Here is a 23,444-nt window from a genome sequence, read left to right on the forward strand (position 1 = left end):
TCCCGGATGGAGGCAAATAAATATGGGAAAACTATCTGTTCTTTTCATTTAATCAGTTCATTAATTTCGGCCGTAGTAAGTGATACGTGTATTATACGTGATTTTCGTTATAGATTCAGAGGACGATCTGCATAAATGACTAATTCCTAACGATTTTGTCTGTGTTGCATACATTGTGAAATAAAGATATAGGACCAGCATTTTTTTTTCCGTTGTGTGTGTGTGTGTGAGATCATTATATGAAAAAATTATTACAACTTAAAACTCTAGAAAATCTTGAAATTTCAATAAATCTCTTTAATTGAAGCTCAAACACATTTATAGTTATACTAGTTTGTGCCAGTACATATAAATGACATAGAGAAGAAAAGAAAAAACCAATTACACTATCGTGAGGAAATAGCTATATCGGCACTATTTTTCTTTTCTTTTTTTTAATCTTCTAAAATTGATAAAACCTTGCCCTCAGAAATAATCTCGAAAACGTCGTTGTCCTCATTTCTGATTCCGGAAAATCGTTTATCTAAATTGCAAGTAGTATGTCAAACCGATTCCTTTCTCCAAAACAATATTTTCAATGCGCAATTTCAATCACATTAACTGAAGACAATTTGTGATGGGAAATTTTAAAAAGAAATGCATACATAGATGCTAAAGAGATTACGCTATCTATAGAGGTGCGAGTATTGGTTTTTTTTGTTTTTGTTTTCATCAACTCGATGACGTAAAGGAATAAACCACTTCAAATCGCCAGCTGCATAAAATATATGCGATGCCACACAATCACTATTCAAACAGCTGTCTTCTCTTCCTCCCCTGTTTTAATTTCCATTGATGTATTCGGCATGTATGCGACTTTTCAAATTTTGAGAATTATAAATTTCAATGACGAATTTCTGAACGCACCGAATTAGATGACCTCTAATAAAATAACTATTTTCATAAAAAGATTAGAAACTATGGCATGGTGTGTATGGACTGTTCGCGACTTTGGTCTATTTTCATAATTCTGAACCGTTGCATGAACAGATGTAGGGATGAAATATTGCTGCATTAGAGTAAGTATGAGACGGAGTGCACAGCCTTCGGCCTACAGGCCAAATACGGCCAGCCAAGGAGTTCCATTATGCCCGCGAAAGATGTTTCGGAAGAAAGAAAGTATCAATACACACAACACGATAAATCCCTGTCATGACATATAAATTCCTTCATAAAAATACGAGAAAGTTTGATCCATATAGTACATTGCCAATTACCGCCAAAAAACTGTCATAAGCAAAGTTGTCGATTACAGCCGGTAAAGTTGTTAAAAGTAAGTAAAATTTCTGCTGAAATTGCCAAAAGCAAGTATAGTTGCCATTTATACCAAAAAAATAGTCAAAGTGAAGTAAAGTTACAAATGGCAGCAAAGAATTACCCGCAATTCAGTGAAAAAATTAGAATAGCGGTCAAAAAATGTGTTGATTCAGCACCTCCTAGGGATAGAAGGCCTCTGCACTGTTTGCCATAAACGTCATTTAGACTACCTAGCAAGTTTGCCACATTTTGAAACACAGCGTCCTATTCCGTTTCTTCTTATTTTTGCGTAGAATCTTCCTGATTGGCTCACATATACCGCATTGTGATCGGATGTGGGGCATAGAAATCCCCAATTCTGAGATCGATCATTTCTTTTCCTCACAACGATGATACTGGCACGAGCAGGGAATTTTTTCCCTTGAATATTCTGAGGGAAAATGGACTACTTACTGACGTCACAAGCAGACTGCGGAGGCCTTCCATCTCTAGGAGGTGCTGGTTGATTGCGCATGCCCGGAAATATTCTTTTTCCTAGCGTCCTCTGCTGTTGACTTAAAATATTAATTTCTGAATTCATGCATATCATAGGAATGTTTCTCTCTTCTTTTGAAAATATTTAAGTTGTAAGTTACTATTCTGATGAAATTTATCACAGTTGAGTTCAATTATAGAGAAATTTGATGCAGTCACATATCGGGGGTTAATACGTTATTTTTTTATTTATTTTGTAGTAGTGGATAAATTTTGTTCCGTTTTGAAAAAGTTTAAGTTTCTATTTTGTGCGTGTCAAGATTAATTAGTGTTGTTCTTTAGCGCCATCTATGTTTGACTTTAGATAACACTTTCTGATTTTACAAGTATAATTTTTTTTTTATATCTTCCCACTTTCTATCATTTCTTTTATCTGAAAAATCATTTCTCAGAAATTCATAAAATAATTATTTTGATCAGTCGTGCCCACTTACAAAAAAATCGGATACACAGTTGAATATCGGTTAATACGATGTTTCTTTTGCCTAATGAGTCTTAACCATTGAAAGGATGAGCAAGGAAGCCAGAGGTGGCAGCCACTCCGCAGAGAGCAGCACCTTCACCGACGGGAGCCCGTATGGCGAACTACGATTTCGAGCCAGGAAAAAAATTTGCATAGAGGACCATTGTGTATATTTGGGCAATCTCAAGGGTTATCTTAACACCACCCGGTTACGGCTTGAAAGCCTAATGATAATGAGATATGGTGCTATTCTTTTCGAGATTATGTATTAAAATTGGTAGGCGGGCTATTCTAACCTGATAGAGAACCCAAGAACATTACTTTCCTTGAATACCCATGATGCTGTGAGGTGTATAACAGCGATTCCCAAATTCTTTGCTTCGCCGAACCCTCGAGAAAAAGATAAGAATTTTAAATACTCAGTAGCATTTCAGTGGCACCCTAAAAGTGCGTCTACATCCGCATACTATATGTTGTTCTTGAGTGGTTTGCTGAAATTTCCCATCAATGTGCACGGATGTCACGCAAGCCAAGCAACGCGCACTAGACGAGCGTCGGGCTTAAGAGGACACGCGGACGGTTGGTGCATCAGACACCTGGATTGCGTCTATCGAATTTTGTATAGTAAAGTTGTGGCACTGCGATCGGTAAGTGGAGGGGATAATAAAAACAAAATTTCTCAGCGTATTTATTCATCCTCCCCAGGTTAAAGCGAGTAAGCATGTGTAGACGTATGTTAAAAATACTCTGGCACACTATTTCGTGATACTATTAGAGCATGCATAGTAATTTCACCCTCATAATCTCGCAGCACCCTTGGCTGCCACGCACACAGATTGGAATCTTTACCTATGAGAACGCATATTGGTACCTACGTAGTTGATACATGAATGAATGGAGATCGGGGTTCCTACATAAATATGATCTCTGAATTGAGCCAAAAAAAATGTGGGTTAAAAACCTACGTATCCACCATCTTCTTTTTCGAATCTCCCAAATCATCAATAACGTCGATTCTTTCAGAAACGAACCGAAGCGACAACAAAATTTTCTCTGAGTGATGGCACAGTGGTGTGTACAATAGAAATTTCGAACCGCACTTTTGTATCACAAAAGATAAAGAACGTCAAATTACGAAATAACAACAAAGAAAAGTGAAATTTAGTATGTACTACTTCATTCAGAAACACGCTTGACCAAAAAATGTGCATGTCTGCCAAGTTCTAGCTACGGCTTCAAAAAAATTATAAATTTGTTGCTCAAAAACTTCTTGTTTTCCACTTTGTCACTTCGGAAACTTACATGATAATAAAAACATAATTTTCTTCCTAAACGAAAAATTGGAAAACAACAATCGACTGCATACAATGCCTCTCAAGACTGGCACGATTCCAGCTTATCATAAAGACCATTGAAAGAGCTGTCACTGATAATTAAACTGAAGAAGCCTCTTCTTCTTTTTCCCCCACAGTTTCTAAAATTTTTGGATCTTGGAAAACCACATCACAAGATGTCATGAATACTATTATACAGGGTGTCCCATAAATTCGTAAATAGTTAAAAAATGAAGGAAATTGGAATCGGTATATTTGAATGCGGTTTGTGAAGAAATTATTCGCACGGAGATTTTTTTTTTGGGGGGGGGGGGGACAGAAAAAAAAATTAGTTTCTGTCGACAGACAGCGCCGCACAAAAGCAAATCACAGAACCCTTTTCTGTTCACATGAACCTTTCTTCAATATTTTCTGCGCCCGAAATGTTGGTAAAGCTTCATCAGGCCATTCGTAGCTGGGGTGAAACAACTTCACCCATAGTGCTTCATCCACCAATGTCAATATCACAACGAAAACCTTATGTAAGCCCCGGTAACAGGAAAATCTGTAGATGAGCTGTTAATCGTAACCTTGCGTTTTATAGGACTCTGATTTGCATATTTCTAGTGATTCATTCTCCTGCAGCACTCGCTATCGATAAAAATTTTAACTAAATTTTCTTTTCTGCATAAAAAAAACTCCCTTTCGCGACAATAACTTTTGCGCAAACCGCTTTAAACTATACAAACCTCTCCAATTTTTAAACTATTTAAGAATTTATGCGACACCCTGTACATACCTAATCCATTATAAATGAATTTTAACAATCGACCTATGGTGTTCCGTTACGATGTCTATATTGCGAGCAATCCGACTCTCATATCTCTCGTATCAAAATAAAACACCTCATAGATTATCAAATTCATCTAAACCTTAGCAACTCTGACTGAGGAATTCGTGGCTTTTTTTATCCTAAAAATTTGCTTATCTTCTGTTAGTATTCTTTTTATTACCCCCCCCCCCACACACACACACACAGAATAAAGGCCTGTTGATGAGGGGGAAAAATGAGCCAGTTTTCTTCTTTTATATGTTAGTGTTGATAAAAGTTATGATATCGAATAGACCTCTTTATCTCGAACACATGAAACGCGAAATAATTTAGGGCCTCCATCGCTCTCAAACTGGAAAGGTTAGAAGGTTAGAATTTGTAACATGCTCCCACAACGTGTCGATTACCGTCTGATTTTCGTCATTGTAGGTGGTGGAGGGATTTTTAATTTCTCAAAACGTGTTGAGTAATCAGTAATCACAAAAACATAATGTGTGTGTGTAACTTGGTTAAAAATTACAAAAAGCGATCAAAAATATGTAATTATTATGACAAGTTGTGCCCACTTATGAAAAAATTGGACGCATAGTCATTTAATACGATGTTATGTTTCTTCTGTCTAATGAGCCTTAACCATCGAAAGAATAGGCAAGGAAGTCAGGGATGGCAAAAGTTGGAGAAATACTACCTTGTGGGAAGCGGCCCATCAGAGAGGTTTCGCTGTGTTGCATTCAAAAGCATCTTTGACAACAGCCAGACATGAAAAAAAGGTCTCATACTCAACTATTCAAATTTCAATACTTTTTTAAATGGGGGGGGAGAGAAAAGGGGTGGAAGTAAAATTCAGTGACTTTCTAACGTTCGACACCCTTCCCACTCGCTTCCTTTGGTCTAATTATACTGTATATCGGTTGCGCATTATCAGAGAAACAACAATTTTGCTACAAATTTGATAAATTTTTTGATTCTTTTTCAACCTCCGTGCGGCATGCTAGACTAAATTTGACGACGTTTTGGGAGCCCCTTCTAAGAACCACTCGGAAAAATGTGTGATATATCATCCCACTTACAAGCAATTCATCGTTGCACATTTCACCAAAAATTTGTTGCATTGAAAAAACTGTCTCAAGTCGGAAACCATTTTTAATCAAAATAAAAACCCTTAAAAGAAAAAAGTATAAATTTTTTTGCTTATCAAAACTTACCAGCCAATAAGACCAGTGGCAAAAAAATCCGGTACAAAATCTTTGACACGACTTTTTTCACCATGATTTTTCTATGGTTTGCGTAAAACTAACTTCTCATATTCTGTAATTACAAACATGGAAAAAATTAGTTTTAATTCACTGTGCAATCAATTTCAAAACACACACACACATAATAATGCTCGTAATTCGAAAAATATAAATACAAAGCCCCTGTGCGCTGGTAGAGCAAACTCCAAACCAACCTGTAACTTTTGAAGGGGTTTTAAATGACAGAAAACCTCCTCCACACCAATGCCTACCAAGACATTTACGTTCGAACAATACCCCAACATCCTCCTGAATATTTAAAGATATCCGGTATGGACTGAATGACGTCACTGTTAACGTCTGTTTTATGTGAAAAAACACATCGTTACCAGAGTATAAACTTTGTGTCTTGTCTTGTATGAAGGGTGCGTTTCTCTATTTCGCTAGATCAATGCTGACTTTTCAAGATTTTCAATTTGCTTTACACAGTAGAATAAATTAAAAGGAGGGGGGGGGGGAAGGAAATTACGTAGAGAAAACTGCAACTAGAAATGAAAAATTACTGTCGCCCGAGGCCAATAACCATTTTGCAACTCTACTCTTTTTTTCAATGGAAAAAAAGAATTAAATCAACGATTTACTTAAACGCGCTGGACAAGCGCTCGTGGCACCCGATCCCCTTGCCTTTCTCTAGTAGCGGCTCTGCGCACCAATCTTTCATTAGACTGGCCTGGCTTAACCCTTTCACTGCTGACGGTACTTCAAAGTACCACTAATTTTTAACCCTTCTCCTAAAACACATCCCTTACATACATTGTTGGGTGTTTGTATTTTGAAGTGTAAAGGCTGAATTACCAGAGGACAGCGCAGGTGTGACATCTTGTTTTTTTTAAATGTTAATTAATAAAATTTACTAGGATGTTTCACCCCGGTAGAAGTGTTCACTGCATTACACTTGTGTGTGATGAAGTAAAACACTGCTCCCCAAAAAATGTTCCCTAACAAATGTGTAAAACAAATTAGTTTTCCTTGTGATGAAATGAGATAAATGTTCATGCAACTGTACTGTTCAACATATTTAATTGGTATTTTCTTTTCGTTTTTGCCAGCGTATAGCGCTGACGAAACTTTCAAGTACCAGGTTAATTCGTTGTGCACCAGGGTATGAAAAAATTAGTTTAAAAAAAAAAATTGGATTCTTTAATTCAAATCGGATTTTTTAAATTAAAACTGACTGCTTATTGATTAAAACAAATCTTGTTAATCATTAAGAATGCATATTTTCATATCACCTGCTTTTTCTCTTAATCTCTCAAATTTAATTCAGCATTAATAAACGAATTACAAGCAAAAACTACAAACACCAAAAATCTGTGTCCATGTAACATGAAAGGTCTTTGAGCCCGAATTAACTTCATGGCAGTGCCGTCTTAACGCACGGCCCGGGGGGCCTCAAGAAAAGAAGGGCCTCTCAAAAACAAGAACTGGTTCAAATTTTCGAGAATTCTCCAGGTAGGACCTCAAAAATAATCGCTTGGCTCTGAGGCCCCATGATGCTCTTAAGACGGTCCTGCTTCATGGATTAAAATTTTTCTTTCAGAGAAAAGTTATCTTATTCATGAGAGCTTCCCCCATTAAAGTGAAAGGGTGGAAACTCAGTATCAGGTATCTCAATTCACTGGATGTACAACAACCAAAGGGCCATTCAGCATATCAACTAAATAAAACAAATTCCATTGCCAAGATCGTTTCTTGCATAATTGGTGGATGCGTTTCCGACTTGCACGATGTTTACTTAATAGTTTACACATTCTTATTCCTTCACGGATTTAATGAGTTTTGGTAAAAAAAACCAGCAAACACTCGAAATTTTAATGTGAAAAGTAAAGTCGATATCCCAATAATATTTACGTTGATACAACATCTATTATTATTTTGAATCAGCAATTAGGGCAAATATAATTCAAGGCTTTACATAAAAAAATTATTACTGTTTTTTAATCAGGGGAACCCTAGTGCCACATTGTACTAATGCATTGAAAATACTTATCAACTCCCTATATTTTTCTGTAATTTTTTTCATGCACAAAATCTAGAAATAGAGCAGATCTCTTCCTGTACTGTATCTATGGATTAAGTTTGTCTATATTTACCCCAAAGATCTTCTATACTTCTTTTTAATGACAAACTTTACCACATATCAGTAACATTTGCATAAGATAACCAGATTATATTTATTTCAATACTATTGAAGTTATGTAAAGGAAAAACAAAATTTAAATTTTGTGATTTAAATTATGATAAAACAATGATATTTAAAAAAAAAAAAATCCAGTCGGAGCACCCTGTTGTGCACTAAATTTTTTGAAATTTTTTTTTTCCCTGTTTGTAGGCTTTAATTAAAACTAAATTAACCTACCAAAAAATTATTTATTTTCACAATGTGGCAGAGAAAAGGTTGGAGGAGCATGAGCCGCGATAGGAAGCATTGAAACCTGCCTGCTTAAAATGGATTTAAACACTGATACTACTTAACCTTCCTTTAAAACCGAGCACAACTCTGGTCTATCACCATGGGCAATTCACTACCGAATGAGTTGTGCCGGAGGTATGCATGCATACCTAAAAGTTTTAGTGCGTATCTTAGACCGTGTGGTCTCCCATTGAAAAAAAAGTCTCTCCGTAGGTGGCAAACCTACAACTCGATACTTTCATAACATGAAAATTCAAACATTTACCATCTTCACTTCAAAGGATGAGAGACAGATGGCAGCACCAGCAGAACACGAAACAAGCGCAGTGCTGACCACATTAATACGTTAGGGCCATACACACACTCAGTACACAAATTCCGGCATGTATCAATTCTTTAGAAATTTCGCAGAGGGAATGTGCACACGAGGTACATGTACGGTTAAGTAGTAGATACATGGATTGATAGTATGTATATCGCCATTTGCTTTTAATACTATTAGTGAAGTGTGATGACTGAATATTTGTACCGTTATAGGTGTATTGTTCTATGTAGCAAGCCTTTTTAAATGGAAATATCGGCTCGCATTCACGCCTCGAAGATGGGAACCACAGAAAACCAACTTCAGCAGACAACCATGCGGGGGGGGGGCGATCGTTCATCCGCTATTTGTGGTTCGAATTACTACTACTTAACCGTTCTTGGTTCTCATAAACATTCCTATGTTCTATCTCAAACGAACTGGTACCTGCCGGAACATGTGCATATAAATATATGCGTGACCCCTAACGTATTTATGTTGTTAAAGTTACGATTGCTTCGTGTTTCACTGGTGTGGCCATCTTTCGGCTGTATTTTGAAGTGAAAATGGCTGATACCTGATTTATTTATTAATTTTTTGTTATACAAGTATCGTATTGAAGCTCTTCCTGCTCTCTGCGGATTTCAAATGGAATTCAAATTCACTTTTTCAAACGGGAGACCGAATTTCGTATTCGGGTGCTGAAGTTTCAAAACCACAAAAAAAAAAAAACCAGCTTCACTGGGCCACCAACGGGGTTCAAACCAGAATTCACACGACGAGAGTCTAGCACGATGCCCAACCACTGCATGTCCTGAGGCGAATGTAAATGTATAACCGAAATGGCCTACTGAGGAAATGCCGGAATCATGCTTTTTAAAGACGCAATATACGTGACCCCCTTCACTGTTTGAAAATATAAGTCTGAAGGATGTGCATTGCGATTTAAACAAAATATTTTTTAAAAAATGAATATGTTTTGGTGAAATATAAGGCGATTCCCGAAACACGTGTCAAAGTCACATCCGGAAAATAATGATTCTTTTGTGTTATGAAATCACCGAGGAAAGAAAAACAAAGATATTATTTCAAACGTCGAAATCGAAGGTATGTGTGTTTGTGCGAATTTTTTTTTTACCCACTTATTACGAAAGAGCGTTAGTCTCCTCCACACCCGTACATAGAAATGCTATCAGGTCACAGATACTAAAAATCGTTTATGGGTTATTTCTTCACGCAATAAATAATAATAATAGGGGGGGGGAAACATTTTTTTTTCTTTTTCATTTAATGTCCATATCCATTATTCAGCGTGACTTGTGACTGAACGATTTCCTGTTTTTTCCCCAGAGGAATACACACAGTGTACTTAGTAATCTCTCTCTCTCCCACTCCTGTGTACAACGATCACGCTTAAACAGCGCCAGATTCAGTTGGAATAACGCTGGTGTTGGGTTTTAGAAGATTAATACAGCAATATGAGCAGGATCACGTTTGGAAGATGGGTATCATTACATCACGATTCCACCTACGTGGGAGGCAGTTCCCGGATAAATACCCAGAAACAGTGAAAGTAGATCGTTATTTACACATTTCAAGCTGGTTTTCGTCATCCAGAATTTACAAAATTGAAATAACTGCAACTCCCATAATATAACTGCAATAACGTTATACAGTAAAACCTCCCACAACGGTCATCCAAACAACGGCCGCATTTTCTTGGAACGGAACGCCCCCATCCCTTTGGATTAATATTAAGCTTGACCTCCTAACAACGATTTCCAAATAACGGACACTTTTGGAAATTAATACGAGAGAAAAATGTGCGATGCACATATCATCGCATAAGAAAAATAACCCTAAAAAGTTGCTTTGAAGGATTTTTTCCTTCCTTGAGCCCTTCGAACATAAAAAATAATTACGGGCACTTTCCTACATCAGTGGTTTCCAAAATGTGGTCCGTGTACCTTTAGGTTCATCAAGTAGGCGCTAACGGGTGCACTAGATGCGTTTCAGAAAGGACAAAGCAGAATTTAGGGTTAGAAATTGGCAAGTGGCTATTTCATAGACCAGAGAGTCTTTTTGTTTCCATGCTGTTTGACCAAGGATGCCCTGGTGAGTACTCATTGAAAATACTGTCCTATATAAAGATGAAAAATTGCTGATTGCATCGGAAGATGAATCTGATCTGGGAAATGCATGGCCCAGGATACAACGATTAAGGCGCAGCTCTGTATGCATTTTTGAATTCGTGAAATTTTTGAATGAAATTAACGATAGAAAATCACAAATGAAGTTCTCCATTAAAAAATTCGAGCATGTTCTATGCAAAATAAATGTCATGCGCTACAAAATAGTTTCTTCTAATTAATTATAGAATGGGTTGTTACAATTCTACAAGCAATCACAAAATTTAATATATGTTTCAGAAATACTGAACCTCTCTTAACAACGGCAACCTCCCAATAACGGCCACATTTGTTCAGTCCCGTCAGTGGCCGTTGTCAGGAGGTTTTACTGTACTCGTGATTTTTGCATTTCCATAAGATATTCCAGCCTTAAAAAATATCATGTACATATAACCAAATGTAGTCTGCTGAAATAGTGCCAATCTCAAGGCGCAAAAGAAAGAACGGTTCCCATTTTTGCACGATTTCCAATTATGCATCGAGAAAACTGATAGCACCGATTCCATCCACTACATTTACAATATCCTCGATGCACCTGGGAGCCCCCAGCCCGATTCTATGCGACAATACGTGCTTTGAAAACAGCGACCAATGTCGAGTACGAAGGTGCAAGCACGCAACACAGAGAGGTTCTGTGTAAATATTACCTCAACATACGAATTGAATACAGTCGATCCCGCTCATAACGTCCCCACTTAGTAGGAGTTATTTTCGTGGTCTCAACTCTAATATTTATCGAGATATACCTTTTAAAGCTGTATCTACACCTAACATTATATCAATATATTTGTATTTCACTATTCGATGTGTAATTTTGTATTGTCTCGCAAGATGGCACTTGAAAAAAAAAGTCAAGAGTGAGAGAGGGGGAAAAAAATGAAAAGTTTAAAAAAAATAATTTTTCCAATTTCAGCAAGAGAAACTGCAATCAGAGGCAAATTGTGGCCCCTTCAAGGGAACAAAAGAATAACATCTCAGCTCTGATTGGAGACATGATACGTGACTTATGACGTATTCTACCATCAAATCGACTATTTTCCCCTCACTTACAGAAGATTTTTACACGTCCTTAGTCACGTAACTGCCACAAGAGTGAATCACTGTACAATCAACGGAAGGAACAAAAATGAGAGCTGAAAACAAAGTTCGAATCTCCCGAGGAAAGAAGATTTATTTGACAATTTCTTCACAAAGATAATTTAGTGGCGGAAATAATTTTTTTTTTCATTGTTTCACACCCTAACTCAGACCATTAGACCAGCTGTGCGGTCGCGATGGTCAGTTAAAGTCAGTTTTTCGTGATTTTCCAACTTTGAGGCGCGAAGTCCACACTGTGTGTGGACACCACGAACTCACATCTAAAAAAAGTCTCTGCAGAGAGCAAGCAGACCAACGCGAGACGCTGCGCAATCCTTTCATCACGACGGACTCATATCACGAGGGCCCCAGTTTGATCCCCGCAGGCAATGCAATTAGCGGTCAGGTAAAATTGGGTTTTCTAACTTCGAAATACAAATGCTTGCCATTCCCTCCTTTAAAAAAAAATCAACGTGACAATTTCGTGCGATAGAAGTGAAACTGCTAGGTTCGACATGACTAAACTCAGCGCTCAATTAAATTTAATTTCTAATTTAATTATTTGAAATTGAATTTAAAAATTTTACATTTCATTTTAAATAAGATTGATCTTGTTGACCCCTTATCTTTCTTAAACTCACCCCCTTTATCTAATTGATCCCTTAAACCCCAAGACACCATCCGCCCCGTAGAATTCTAATGTGTTTGGCACCATATTTAATCATGATTGAACCCGCTGTGAATCCCATATGTGGCAGATTTATTCACTAAAAATTTCTGGCGGTGATCGAGGCAGACTCAGAATCGGGGAGGGGGAGGCAGGGGCTTTAGTTAAGGAGAAAAATAATAAGTATGACTGCAGCCAATTAGGAGCTGGTACTGTGACGTCACAAAACATTCGAGTGCGAAATATACTCTCGTGTGACCAGGGGGTGCGGCGTCACTGGGGTAGGGAGAGGTTATAAACTGTCTTTGTCCGACACAAATCGTCCCCAAATCAACCTCCCCACAACTTTATTTTCGGCTGAATAACTGGTGACACACCCGCCCCCCCCCCTCCCCACAACCCATCTGCTTCTCGGGGCTTCATCACACAATCAGTTATTCTACGGAACGCGTTTTGAGGGAAAAGAAAGCGCTTCACTTTTTGTGATGAAATTCCTTTTTCCTCCAAAAAATTCTCTTCCCCTGGCTAAAGTTTCACTTCGAATATCTCGCCTTAGCGAGTACTAGACCTTACAAAGTTTCACAATTACATTCATTAATATATTCATTTATTGCCAGTTTAGTCTTTTGAAGGTAGATGGCAGCAACTGTAATCATTAAATGCATGAAACATAAAAACAAACAGTACCGCACCGCAACCTTCTGAGGTAAAATGGTAGTCGATCGCCTCTGACCATAGACTAAAGATATAATTATTCTTACTCTGTGCCTCTGACGATGAACCGGAGGGCTGAATATGATTTCAGAAAGAAAACGTTTTCAACACTATTTCTACTCAAACACGAAAATGCGGGTGTCATTTTAAGTTCCGAAACGTAAGATAGATGGCAGCATTTCACGAACATGGAAAATACGTATAGAGAAAAATCCGGCACTATATATAAGTTTGGGGCCATTCCATATATTACTGCCAAAGCCTGAAGTTGACCACTTCGCGAAGGGGCCAGCCCAATTGATCGACCAATGTCCAAAATTCAATATTTCGCCAGGTTTTAGCAGGCCCCTATGTATCGATCCCTATGATTCGGGGTCATCGCCACGTTGGCGCATTTTTTGTGATAATTATGGCCATTTATGGTTAGCTATGGCAACCTTAACGATCAAAGGAATTTGAATATCTTAGCGATACATATACAGGGGTGTATAGGGATCGACATGTGGGGGCCGGGAAAAGCAATTACCTCCTAGATACTGTATCTCTAGGGCAGCGGTTCTCAATTTTTTTTTTGACTCGCGGAGCCCTTTCTGGTCTATAATTTCTATGGCGAAACCCCGTAGGCCAAATATTTTGTTTATCCATCAAAAGGTTACTGATTTATTTATATAATTTCAAATATTTATACATATATTTTCAAATTTACTGGGTTTTTTTAAATTTTCTTCGAGCTTCTACGGAGCCCCTGGGGATTGCACATGGAGCACCGGTTGAGATCCGCTGCTCTAGGGTAAATCCTGAATTTCGGACATTGACCGGGTCTCTCAACTAGGATTTCTTTTTTTCTTTCAAGGTCAACTAGGCTGGCCAACTTCGGGATTTGGCAGTAACACACACCGCAAAAAATCTTAAGCGTCTGGTACGAAATTCGCTTCGGAAAAAAAAACTGACGCTTCACGAAAGTTTCCGTTAATCACTGTGTAGACAAAAAAAAAAAAGAAATGTACGCACGATGTTAAAAATCACGTCTGTTAGTTAAAATAAATATACGCGTGTATTTTTTCCCCGCTTTCTTCTTCTAGGAGAAATTTCCATTGATTGGAGTTGAAGCACTACTCCAGACAGATGCTCTTAAATTTTATTTTTGGCGAGCCACCCTTGAGAAACACCTAACAGCATCTTGGCTAGATCTTTGACAGAAGAAATTTTCGCCGGTGTCTGGTGTTTCCGTGGTTTTGGGAGCAAACAACAACGCCTCAAACAACTTGAAGTGCCTCTTGTAATACACAAAAACTATAGGAGGAGATAGACTTGAAAGTCTGGGGGGGGGGGGAAGGAGAGCACGATGATGATGATGTCTATACATATATACATTGGATCAGACGACTCCACCTTCTGACGCTGAAGGGGGCAATGCCCCTCCAGTATCTCCGCCCATGATAAAAACACCTTGTAATCGGATCGAAAGGGGAATGGAAAGAAATCAAAAATTCACTTGTTTTCCGTTAATCATCTCAAAGATGCAAAAATATAGGGTGTATATAACTAAAGTTCTCCTGTTCTGAGCTGTGTACAGCCGCAACTATTCATCAGAAAACTACGAAGCTTTGGGAATGTCTATTAATGAAGGGGTGGCAAAGAAATTGGCAGTAAAAAACAAAACAAAAAAAAAAATACTAATGATAATCTTCCGACATTCACAACTAGAGGATGTTTTTATGCCGATTGTAGGCATAATTTTTTTTTTTTTTTGACAAACACGTGACCAAACTACTCGAGCTTCATAGGAGGGCTTCTCTTCTTAACATCTCTAAGGCCGGTATTATACTATAAAAGGTTGATAAAATCCCTTTTATAAAACTTGAAAAATCCAACCAATAAGGTTATTGGTTACATTCTAGAAAATGCAACCGGTGACATTATTAGCTGCATTTTTCAAGTTTTATAAAAGGACTTTTACCAAACTTTAATACCGGCCTTACAGAGATATTTCGATTCACCAAAGATATTGACGCTGACTTTAAGGCGCATATACACAAGCGCGCCGATCTCGTAGCGTAGGACCCGCTGCAGCGGTTCTAATCCGTTCGTGGGTGCATGAACTTCCTTTGTGTTCGTTAAAACAACCGATTCCAGGTGGGTCCAGTTAAAATAGCTCAAGAAAACGTTCACAGCACCGTACAAATTACTGAACAACCAATTGCGAATACTTTCATTGCATGATCTGTGTGCTATTGTATACGCGCCTTAACAAGGCCCTAGGTTCCAGCGCCTATGTCACCAACCATTACACGAAATCTCAATGATTAAATGGCTTATTCTGGTGAAAACTTCACGAACACGGTGATTCCACACCAAAGCACTTCCTTCAACCCTTAGACTGCTCCCACTCCTGTTATATGATAGACTCTGCGAAGAAGATGGGCTGGAAGAGATCTCGACAACGGGATAAGTCCAGTGGCAAAGTCCTGGCGTTCATTCGTTTGCTGTTAGATGATGTCCTTAGGGACCTGCTGCTCAATCATTTCCTGGTGATTTGAACTGCTTCCTTGAGTTGAAATTTTCAAAATGATGCACAGACGGCGTACGAATTATGTATTCGTTTTTTTCCTTCCATTACTGACAGGTTTGCTTGTACTGTATACCCCCTCCCTCCTTCCGATTCTATTCTACGTATGAATTGCCTGAGTTTGAGTGTCATCTCTCTTCCACAAAAGAAAAATAAATTCTATGCTATTGCTAAAAAAAAAAGAAAATTTTTCCATTTGCGCAGAGAAAAAAGCATTTGACCATTTGACCAACAACTTGCGCAGTTAAAGGGGTTTCGAGAATTCCCATCAATTCATTAGAACGGTCCAAATCCCAGGCGCAAGGTTACCATAGCGACTAAAAAATTAACATATTGGCGCTAAATTTTTTTGTGTGTGATAATTGAAGTCTGGGAGCAACACAAAATTATCAAAATTATGTCAGTTAGCCGGGAAAAGGAAAACTGTCCTGGACAAGTCAAATAATACGTTATTTTAGACCAATTTTTTTAGGAAAAAAAAATGCTTGGTGAGTATGAAATTTGCTGGCGCATAGATTTTTTTTTTATTTGTCAAGCCTTGACCAACCATCTTTCTAAATGGAACAGATTTTAATGGAATCACAAGTGTCCAACTTAGACAAGTTTTACTGTGTATCCATAAGGTGCTTACGACACCACTGAAACATGCTCAAAAAAGTTAACCTAGCATATAAACTTTCTTTTTTTCAACCTCGCATCCCTAATGCTTTGTTTGTTATTCTGTGACCAAGTTAACGAATACAGAACGTATTTTTCCTGATTTATAGTGACTGGTAATTAATGGCCATAAATCAACCACAACCATGGTGGATAAACACAAGTGTCAAACACATTCACGTGGAAGTCGTGGGCTTGCTTGGAGCACCAGTATTTGTTTGGACGGGGGAAAAAAACTGGGTTAATTACGCGTTTGGTGTCTTTTCTTTTTTCTTTCATACGGGAAAAATTCCGCCAAGTCATGCGTCTACATGCAACACAACAAACCTAAACGGAGAAGATGTAAAGCAATAAGATACGCGTGACAAAAGATGCTTCGTACACAGAGTTCATACACAGTTGAGTCCCATTATTGTGACCACCTCCCTATTTTAAAATCATGTGCGTGTAACTGATGAAATAAGGAAAAGTTATGTACATAAGTTCAGATGTAAACCAGGGCTTGACAATTCCCCGGCATGTCAAGTCAAGTTGAAAAATAAAAAAATTTCGACTGTTTTCGTTGAAAAATTATACTTTTGGTGCTTAAAAAATAATTTTGCTGGCACCGGAATTTTTTTTTCCTCGATCCGCCAACCCCTGATGTAAGCATTCTAAAAATGTATCAGTCGTTACCGTCAAAGGTTAAACAAGATATTTATCCGATTTTGAAGGAGGAGGGGGGTGGGGGTGATTGAATCAGCTTCCTGATTAAACATCACAATATGGTCTGAAACTAGTCAGTTTCTGAAATATTCGAATGCTGGCGTAGTTCAAATTTACCGTAGCTAGAGTGGTCCCACCGTCATTCACTGAAGTATAGACAGTGGAGCACCAAGTGTCGTTACAGTGACAGATGCATGTTGCCTGAGAAGGAGCGTGAGGGTCCACCGATACGCTACAAATGAGCTGTTCAAACAGTGAGCTATCAGAATTTTGTCTAAAATGGCAGCATTTAAGTGCGAATCCCGGGCGATGCGTCAGGATGGGTGACGTGTTGTGTAAGCATGCTTTGTAGTCCCGTGTTTTAGGGACAGATTTTTCCCATCTTGTTTAGCTCTTTGGATGGGGGTGGGGGGGGGGGGTTTAGGGCGATCACCCCTTTCTGGATCTGCGCCTGTGTGCGTACTAAACCCTGTGGTGTATGGCGCTCTAAAGCAGATTGAAAGTAACTACACCAATGATAACGAAGTTGCCTTGATAGAAACAATTTCGATTTGCAAAGCATCGTCCAAATTGGATGTCTTCTGATTGGTAAAGGGTTGTATTTTCAGATGAATCACATTTCCCGCTATGTGGAATGGGTGTCTGCTGTGGTATTCAGGAAAAATATCCCAGAATAAGAACTGTAACTATTTCTATTAGAACACAAGTTGTGTGGTGATAGCGGTATTATTCTCTCAAAAATGTTGTTGTGGCAGTTTATAGGCTCGTCGATATCCATCCCTAGACGCCACTTTCAACCGTTATGATTATGAATTCATCCTTCCAGATCATTTGTATAAATGTTTATTGCCTTTCCTGGGGTGGATGGAATCTTCTAGAACGGCAATACGATACACAGTGTTGCTCTGAAATGTCTGAAAATTGTAGAAAGAGTATAGCCGAGACATCCACGTTGAGAGATAAGGTTGCATTAATATGACTCGACTGCGTACGTCTAATAAAGTGTCACGGCACAAGATTCTTCCTGCCTCTCTTCATTTCGCTGCATATATTCACAAAAGATATTTACGATATCATTTCACTCTTCCCCCGATTTCCGTGTCACATACCAGCAGACGGAGAACGAAAATGAGCAGAGAAGACTGTCAGAGGCGGTGCCACCAACCCTGGGACACACAAGCTAATGATAGAGGCAGCAACACCATGAATCAATAAGAAAGGATGGGAGAGACGCTTATAGTGAGAGAATGTCTTCGGGAAGTGCTATCCTGCTTTCATTCATGAACATGGGGTGGTTGTTTTTTTTTTATCTCCCTGCTTCCGAACTTCCACCTTAACAAGATGGAAATTTCTAGATCATCAATCAGTACAGTAGCCGTAGTACGTAATGTATATCAGCCGGCTAGGGAGGCTTCTTCTTTTACATTTTTCGTATGTATAGAGCTACGGCCTACTGCCCTGATCATGACAAGCTTCAACGTAGAAATTCACATGAAACGAAAAAGCAGCGAATCAAAGAAAAATTTTATTTGAAAAGAGCGTACAATAACGTAATTCAGTGGTTCCCAACCGTTGTAAGTCTTGGAATCCTTTTTTGGAATCAATTTCTATGGCGGAAAGCCCCCCCCCCCCCATTTATTTGACGTATTTTTTTTATATTTTTTGTTTTTTTCATCCACTGACACTACTTAACCGTACATGAACCTTCTTAAACACACCGCTATGGAATTTCTAGCGAATTGGTCCCAAAGCAGAATATGCTGAAAAGTGTGCTGCTACAGAACAATCATCTCGGAAAGAATGTTAAGAAAAGAACTCTTATGCATAGACAACACTATAAAGACAATACCAGAGAATATTTTCAGTCAGCTGAGAGCTCCTTGCAGAACAATGCAAAACGTTCTGCTTTTGGGGCAGATTGGTACATGCCAGGGTTGGACAAATCTATTGCCCGAGGCAAGTAAAAATTCCGACCGGGTATTATTTTTTTCGAACACATGCCCGACGCGGGCATATAAAAAATACCAACAATTTTTTTAAAACAATTATTTATTTAAAAAAAATTTTGATTAATTTTCGTTTTTTTTTTTAAATTTTTCATCGCCGATATTGCAAGTGTTCCCACATACATGCATGAAATTCCACGGAAATTCTCTCTGCCAGCTGCGATGCAAATGTGTAGTCAACGTATTTTAATCTATTTTCATGGTCCTAATATGTATTTAACAACGCGGTGCTTTCATGGGTCTTCATACGCTGCAACTAGGCACATAGGTTGGAATCTTTGGCCCTTGATAACTTCGGAGAAGCGATTGGGCGAACGAAAGATGTTTGTTAAAGAATATTAATACTGAACATTTGTGTGTGTCAGAACAAATTATGTTATCTTCAACATTGATGAATGAGTTCCATTAGCTTTTTCGCACCGGTAATTTTTGTATAGAAGAGAAATGTGCATAAACATCGTTTGAAATAGAAAACTTTTGTCTTAGGACGTTTACTGCCATCTATCAAATAAAAGCAAAACTATCAGTTATAATTCTAAAAATGAATAGGTTGTTGGTTTAAACAGATGTGCAGCAACTGATAATATATAATATGAAACTAATTTTTTTTTATTTTTAGGCTGCATCCTGGTATAACTTTTGTGCAGCAAAAACAATCGGTTACTATATTTTTATGTTTGCCACAAAATCACTCTGTGAAATAGCAAAAAACATAGTAACCAGTATTTTGGCGCATGAAATTTTCATTGGTTTATGCAACGTATAAATAAAAAATTTATAGTTTCATACCATATGTTGTGTATTTTCATGTTGCAAATCGGCTTAAAACCAACGATTTTATTTTGAGTATTATAAATAATTTTGTTTTTTATTCAATAGATGGCAGCAAACGAAACAGTGTTTCTCGCAAAATATGAAAAATATTTTTTGTTTTCTACAATTTTTATTTATAAATAGGAAATATTTATACTGTTTTTAAAAAATTTTAATTTATGAATATGAAATATTTTTAAAAAAAAGTTAATAAATTTTCCATCCTAACATTTTTTCCTCGTCGTCTCACAAATTATTTTTCATTTATGCTGGTTCGTAAAAAACGATCTATAATGAGAAAAGGGTTGAAGAACACTGAACCAAAACAAAGTGTAGACTTTTAGTGCCAATATGCAAATAGGTAATTTTTATCTATTGTCTTACAATTCGACATTATAGTGCCCTCAAATTTTTTTTAAAGTCCCGGTCACATGATGTGGCCAACCTATTCTAGATTTGCGCCTGCGCTAGTCCAGTCCTATACCGTAAATCGGTTATGATTTTATCTGCGAGGTGAATTGTTACTAGGTGGACTTTTTTAATGCCGTCAAAATCGCTGAAAATCCTAATTAGAGGTTTGAATAATTTTAGATTTTTTTTTTTTTGATTGGTGACCACATTCCCACTGAATTTCAATTAATTCTTTTAAAAAATTTTGATTTAAAAACAAAATTATCACTTTCGATATTTTTTATGAAAATAAATCAATTTGCACAATAAATTAATAACAAATAAATTAACATGTATTTTATTCTTTTTTAAGGAAATCCAATGATATTTTTAGAGCATGTAAAATATTGATTCGGGCATCTTTTGCTTTAATTTTTGAAGCTGCGTGCAGCATGAAAATAAATAGTATATGGTATAATATCCAGTTACATTTGCCCAACCGAGATTTTTAGAGAAAGTTTTGGCGATTTTTCCAGCCCTGGTACATGCAGAAACGTGTTGTTTGTGCGTTGGCCCAACGTATAATTATGCTGTCAGAGTTATGCTTGTTCCGTAATTATACTTGTGCCGATATCTACCAATAAAATACATCAAGGCCTACTTTTTTTGAATTTGTCAAGCCCTGCACAAAAATCACGGTAGCTGATAATCGTAATAGGATGAAAGGTACATGATAGATAGAGAACTTTTGCTATGCAAAATACTGCCACCAACCGGTGAAAAAAAAACGCGTTATGAATAAAGAATTTCAAGAAATACATTTAAGTATGGAAATTTTCGCAGTTCTTTAGGTTGTTTTGACCTAATAGCACGACTTTGATTTAGCAGCGCGTCAGTAAGGCGTAAGCCACTTGAACCAAATTCATCATCACCACAAAAAGTCATCTTAAGAACGTCGTCGGCTCCCCAGGCCGAACAATGCTCTGAGGGTCATGATACAATATAGATTTTTATACCAGGTCATTAGATGTCTTCATTTCCACCTTAAACTTAGTAACATGAATTCAGAATCACCTTGTATATTCACACCAACCAGACGCACCGACACGAAGAAACCACTGGGGGGGGGGGGGGCTGAAAGTTGCTGGTCGTTCCATATATACGGGACTAAAGGGCATACGCAGGAGAGGGAAGGTGTGTATTGCATTTTTTTTTTTCAGAAATTATTGGTAGAGGCTAAAATGGCCTCAGTCCCTAGGTTCCAGCGCCTATGTCACCAACCATTACACGAAATCTCAATGATTAAATGGCTTAATCTGCAAACGCGCACATGTGTAAAAATATATATAGATTAGGGAAAAAAACTCTTCAATCCCGACGTAATTTTTTTTCCTGAAATTTCCAGAAATAACTCCATGCGTGCGGTTAAATTCCATTAACCCCATCATCATCATCTAGAGCTAAACGACTGCCAAACGCCATTATTATTATTACGTCCATTACCCCAACCTGGGGACAATTGAATAACTATTACAGCCGATATAACAACGATCAATATCAGTCTGGAATGATTTTTCTTCTTTTTTTTCCAGATTTTTTTTTTTTTTCGGTACACGCATCTCTTGTAATTAATAGTAAAGGATGATTCTGGTAACGAGTATTTGCTTAATACCTATGGTTGCCAAACGTTCCGCATATAATGTCTATATGCGTTTTAAAAAAAAATGAGGCAATGAAATTTTTTGGGTGCTTGTTTTATCCCATGTTTCAATTTTTAGAGAATTCAGTTGCATGTTTTACCCTCACAAAGAAAGACAGACATAAATTCCAAAAAAAAACAAAAAGCTGTCGTCGTCGTCGTCAGACTTCGTAATCTATATATATATATATATATATAAAATTGATTTTCGGCCTGTCTGTCTGTGTATGTTCTCTATACGAATGTAGAATTTTAGATCTATATCGTCGCCAAATTTTGCATATACAGTATACCAAATGGGACCCGTCTCAAACGATAGGCTACATTAAAAGTTCGTCAGAGCTGGGCAAATGAGCGGAATGGACGAAAAACTCTCGGGCAACAATGGTTTTGGGGCTCAACAATCACTTTCGGAACGTTCACTTTGGTTATCGTGGTTCCCTAGCAATGCGTTTCAGACATGTATATGCCTTTATAATGGTTTGTCACTTCTTTAACGCTGCCAGTATATATAAGTATAATAGTTTATGCCTTTATAATGGTTTGCCACATTTTCAATCCTTCCAGCGATGAGGCATAATCATCATCAGCATCATTGAGGGTAAGGCAAAGGATGATCCCCATAGAAATCAGTGTTGAAATTGCCGATTTTACTGTAGAAATGCGGAAATTTAGTGGGGTTTTCCGCCACATTAATAATTTTAAAAATTGTATTGAATTCTTGATTTTTGAAATATTGAGTTCGCTTAGAGAAGCCCAGAAAATTAAATATGAAGTAATTAGCAGGACCTACTTTTGAGTTGGATATTCATGCAATAACATTAATTTCAACTTTTTATTTATATCTTCTCAAGCATGAAAATTAATGTCTCCGTATTTTATTTTAATATTCAACTGCATAAATTCATATAGTTTAGGTTGTTTTAAAATTAATTACGGGCCCGTAAAATATATCGAAGAAATTCCACAGGTTTAATTGAGCAGTTTTGGAAGTAGAAATAGGCAGATGGATAACTTGAAGTTCAGGGGGGATCGAAATACCTAGCGCTCTTAAAAAGGGGGAAAAATTAATTTCTACGTTTCTTTAAATCTAGATTTGTTTATTTCATGAGTCACACAAGAAGTCGCCATATTGGTTAACTTGGACATGGCTTGTATGTCCCTCAAAGAAAGAGGGAGACATCACGTTATCCAAAAAGCCTCATTGAAGAAAACCCGGGCAGCGCCGGGTATCATAGCTAGTCGTACATATAAAAAATTTTAAGCGTCAATAACACTTTTTTTCGTCACTACAAACGCATGAGATTAGTCATCCTACAATAAATACATAAAAATTTTTGATTGGCTATTCATTGTTTTACAAATATTCTATGACAGCGAATGACAAATCGAGGAGAAAAAATTCAAGTGCTAGTCAGATTTCTTGACTTGAATGATCACAAGAGAAAGGATGTTTTTACACAAATGTAGAATATTGTTCTTTAACCACCGCCCACGTCCGTGGCAATTTC

The 23,444-nt window shown here is 37.5% G+C and overlaps 1 protein-coding gene across 6 annotated transcripts in view; it reads right to left on the reverse strand.

The window, feature by feature from the left end:
- Piezo (piezo type mechanosensitive ion channel component) overlaps positions 1–23,444 on the reverse strand; it is a 104,475-nt gene that overhangs the window by 73,034 nt on the left and 7,997 nt on the right. For all 6 annotated transcript variants that reach the window (XM_089250674.1, XM_089250680.1, XM_089250675.1 and 3 more), the window contains exon 2: positions 5,644–5,746. In XM_089250674.1, the coding sequence (XP_089106800.1) occupies positions 5,644–5,707 (64 nt within the window). In that variant the 5' untranslated portion in view covers positions 5,708–5,746. The remainder of the gene's footprint in view (positions 1–5,643; positions 5,747–23,444) is intronic.

Source organism: Pholcus phalangioides, unplaced genomic scaffold (assembly GCF_987345545.1).
Source record: "Pholcus phalangioides strain wild (caught in Gottingen) unplaced genomic scaffold, Ppha-v1.0 ptg000024l_1, whole genome shotgun sequence".
NCBI classification, from domain to species: Eukaryota; Metazoa; Arthropoda; class Arachnida; order Araneae; family Pholcidae; genus Pholcus; species Pholcus phalangioides.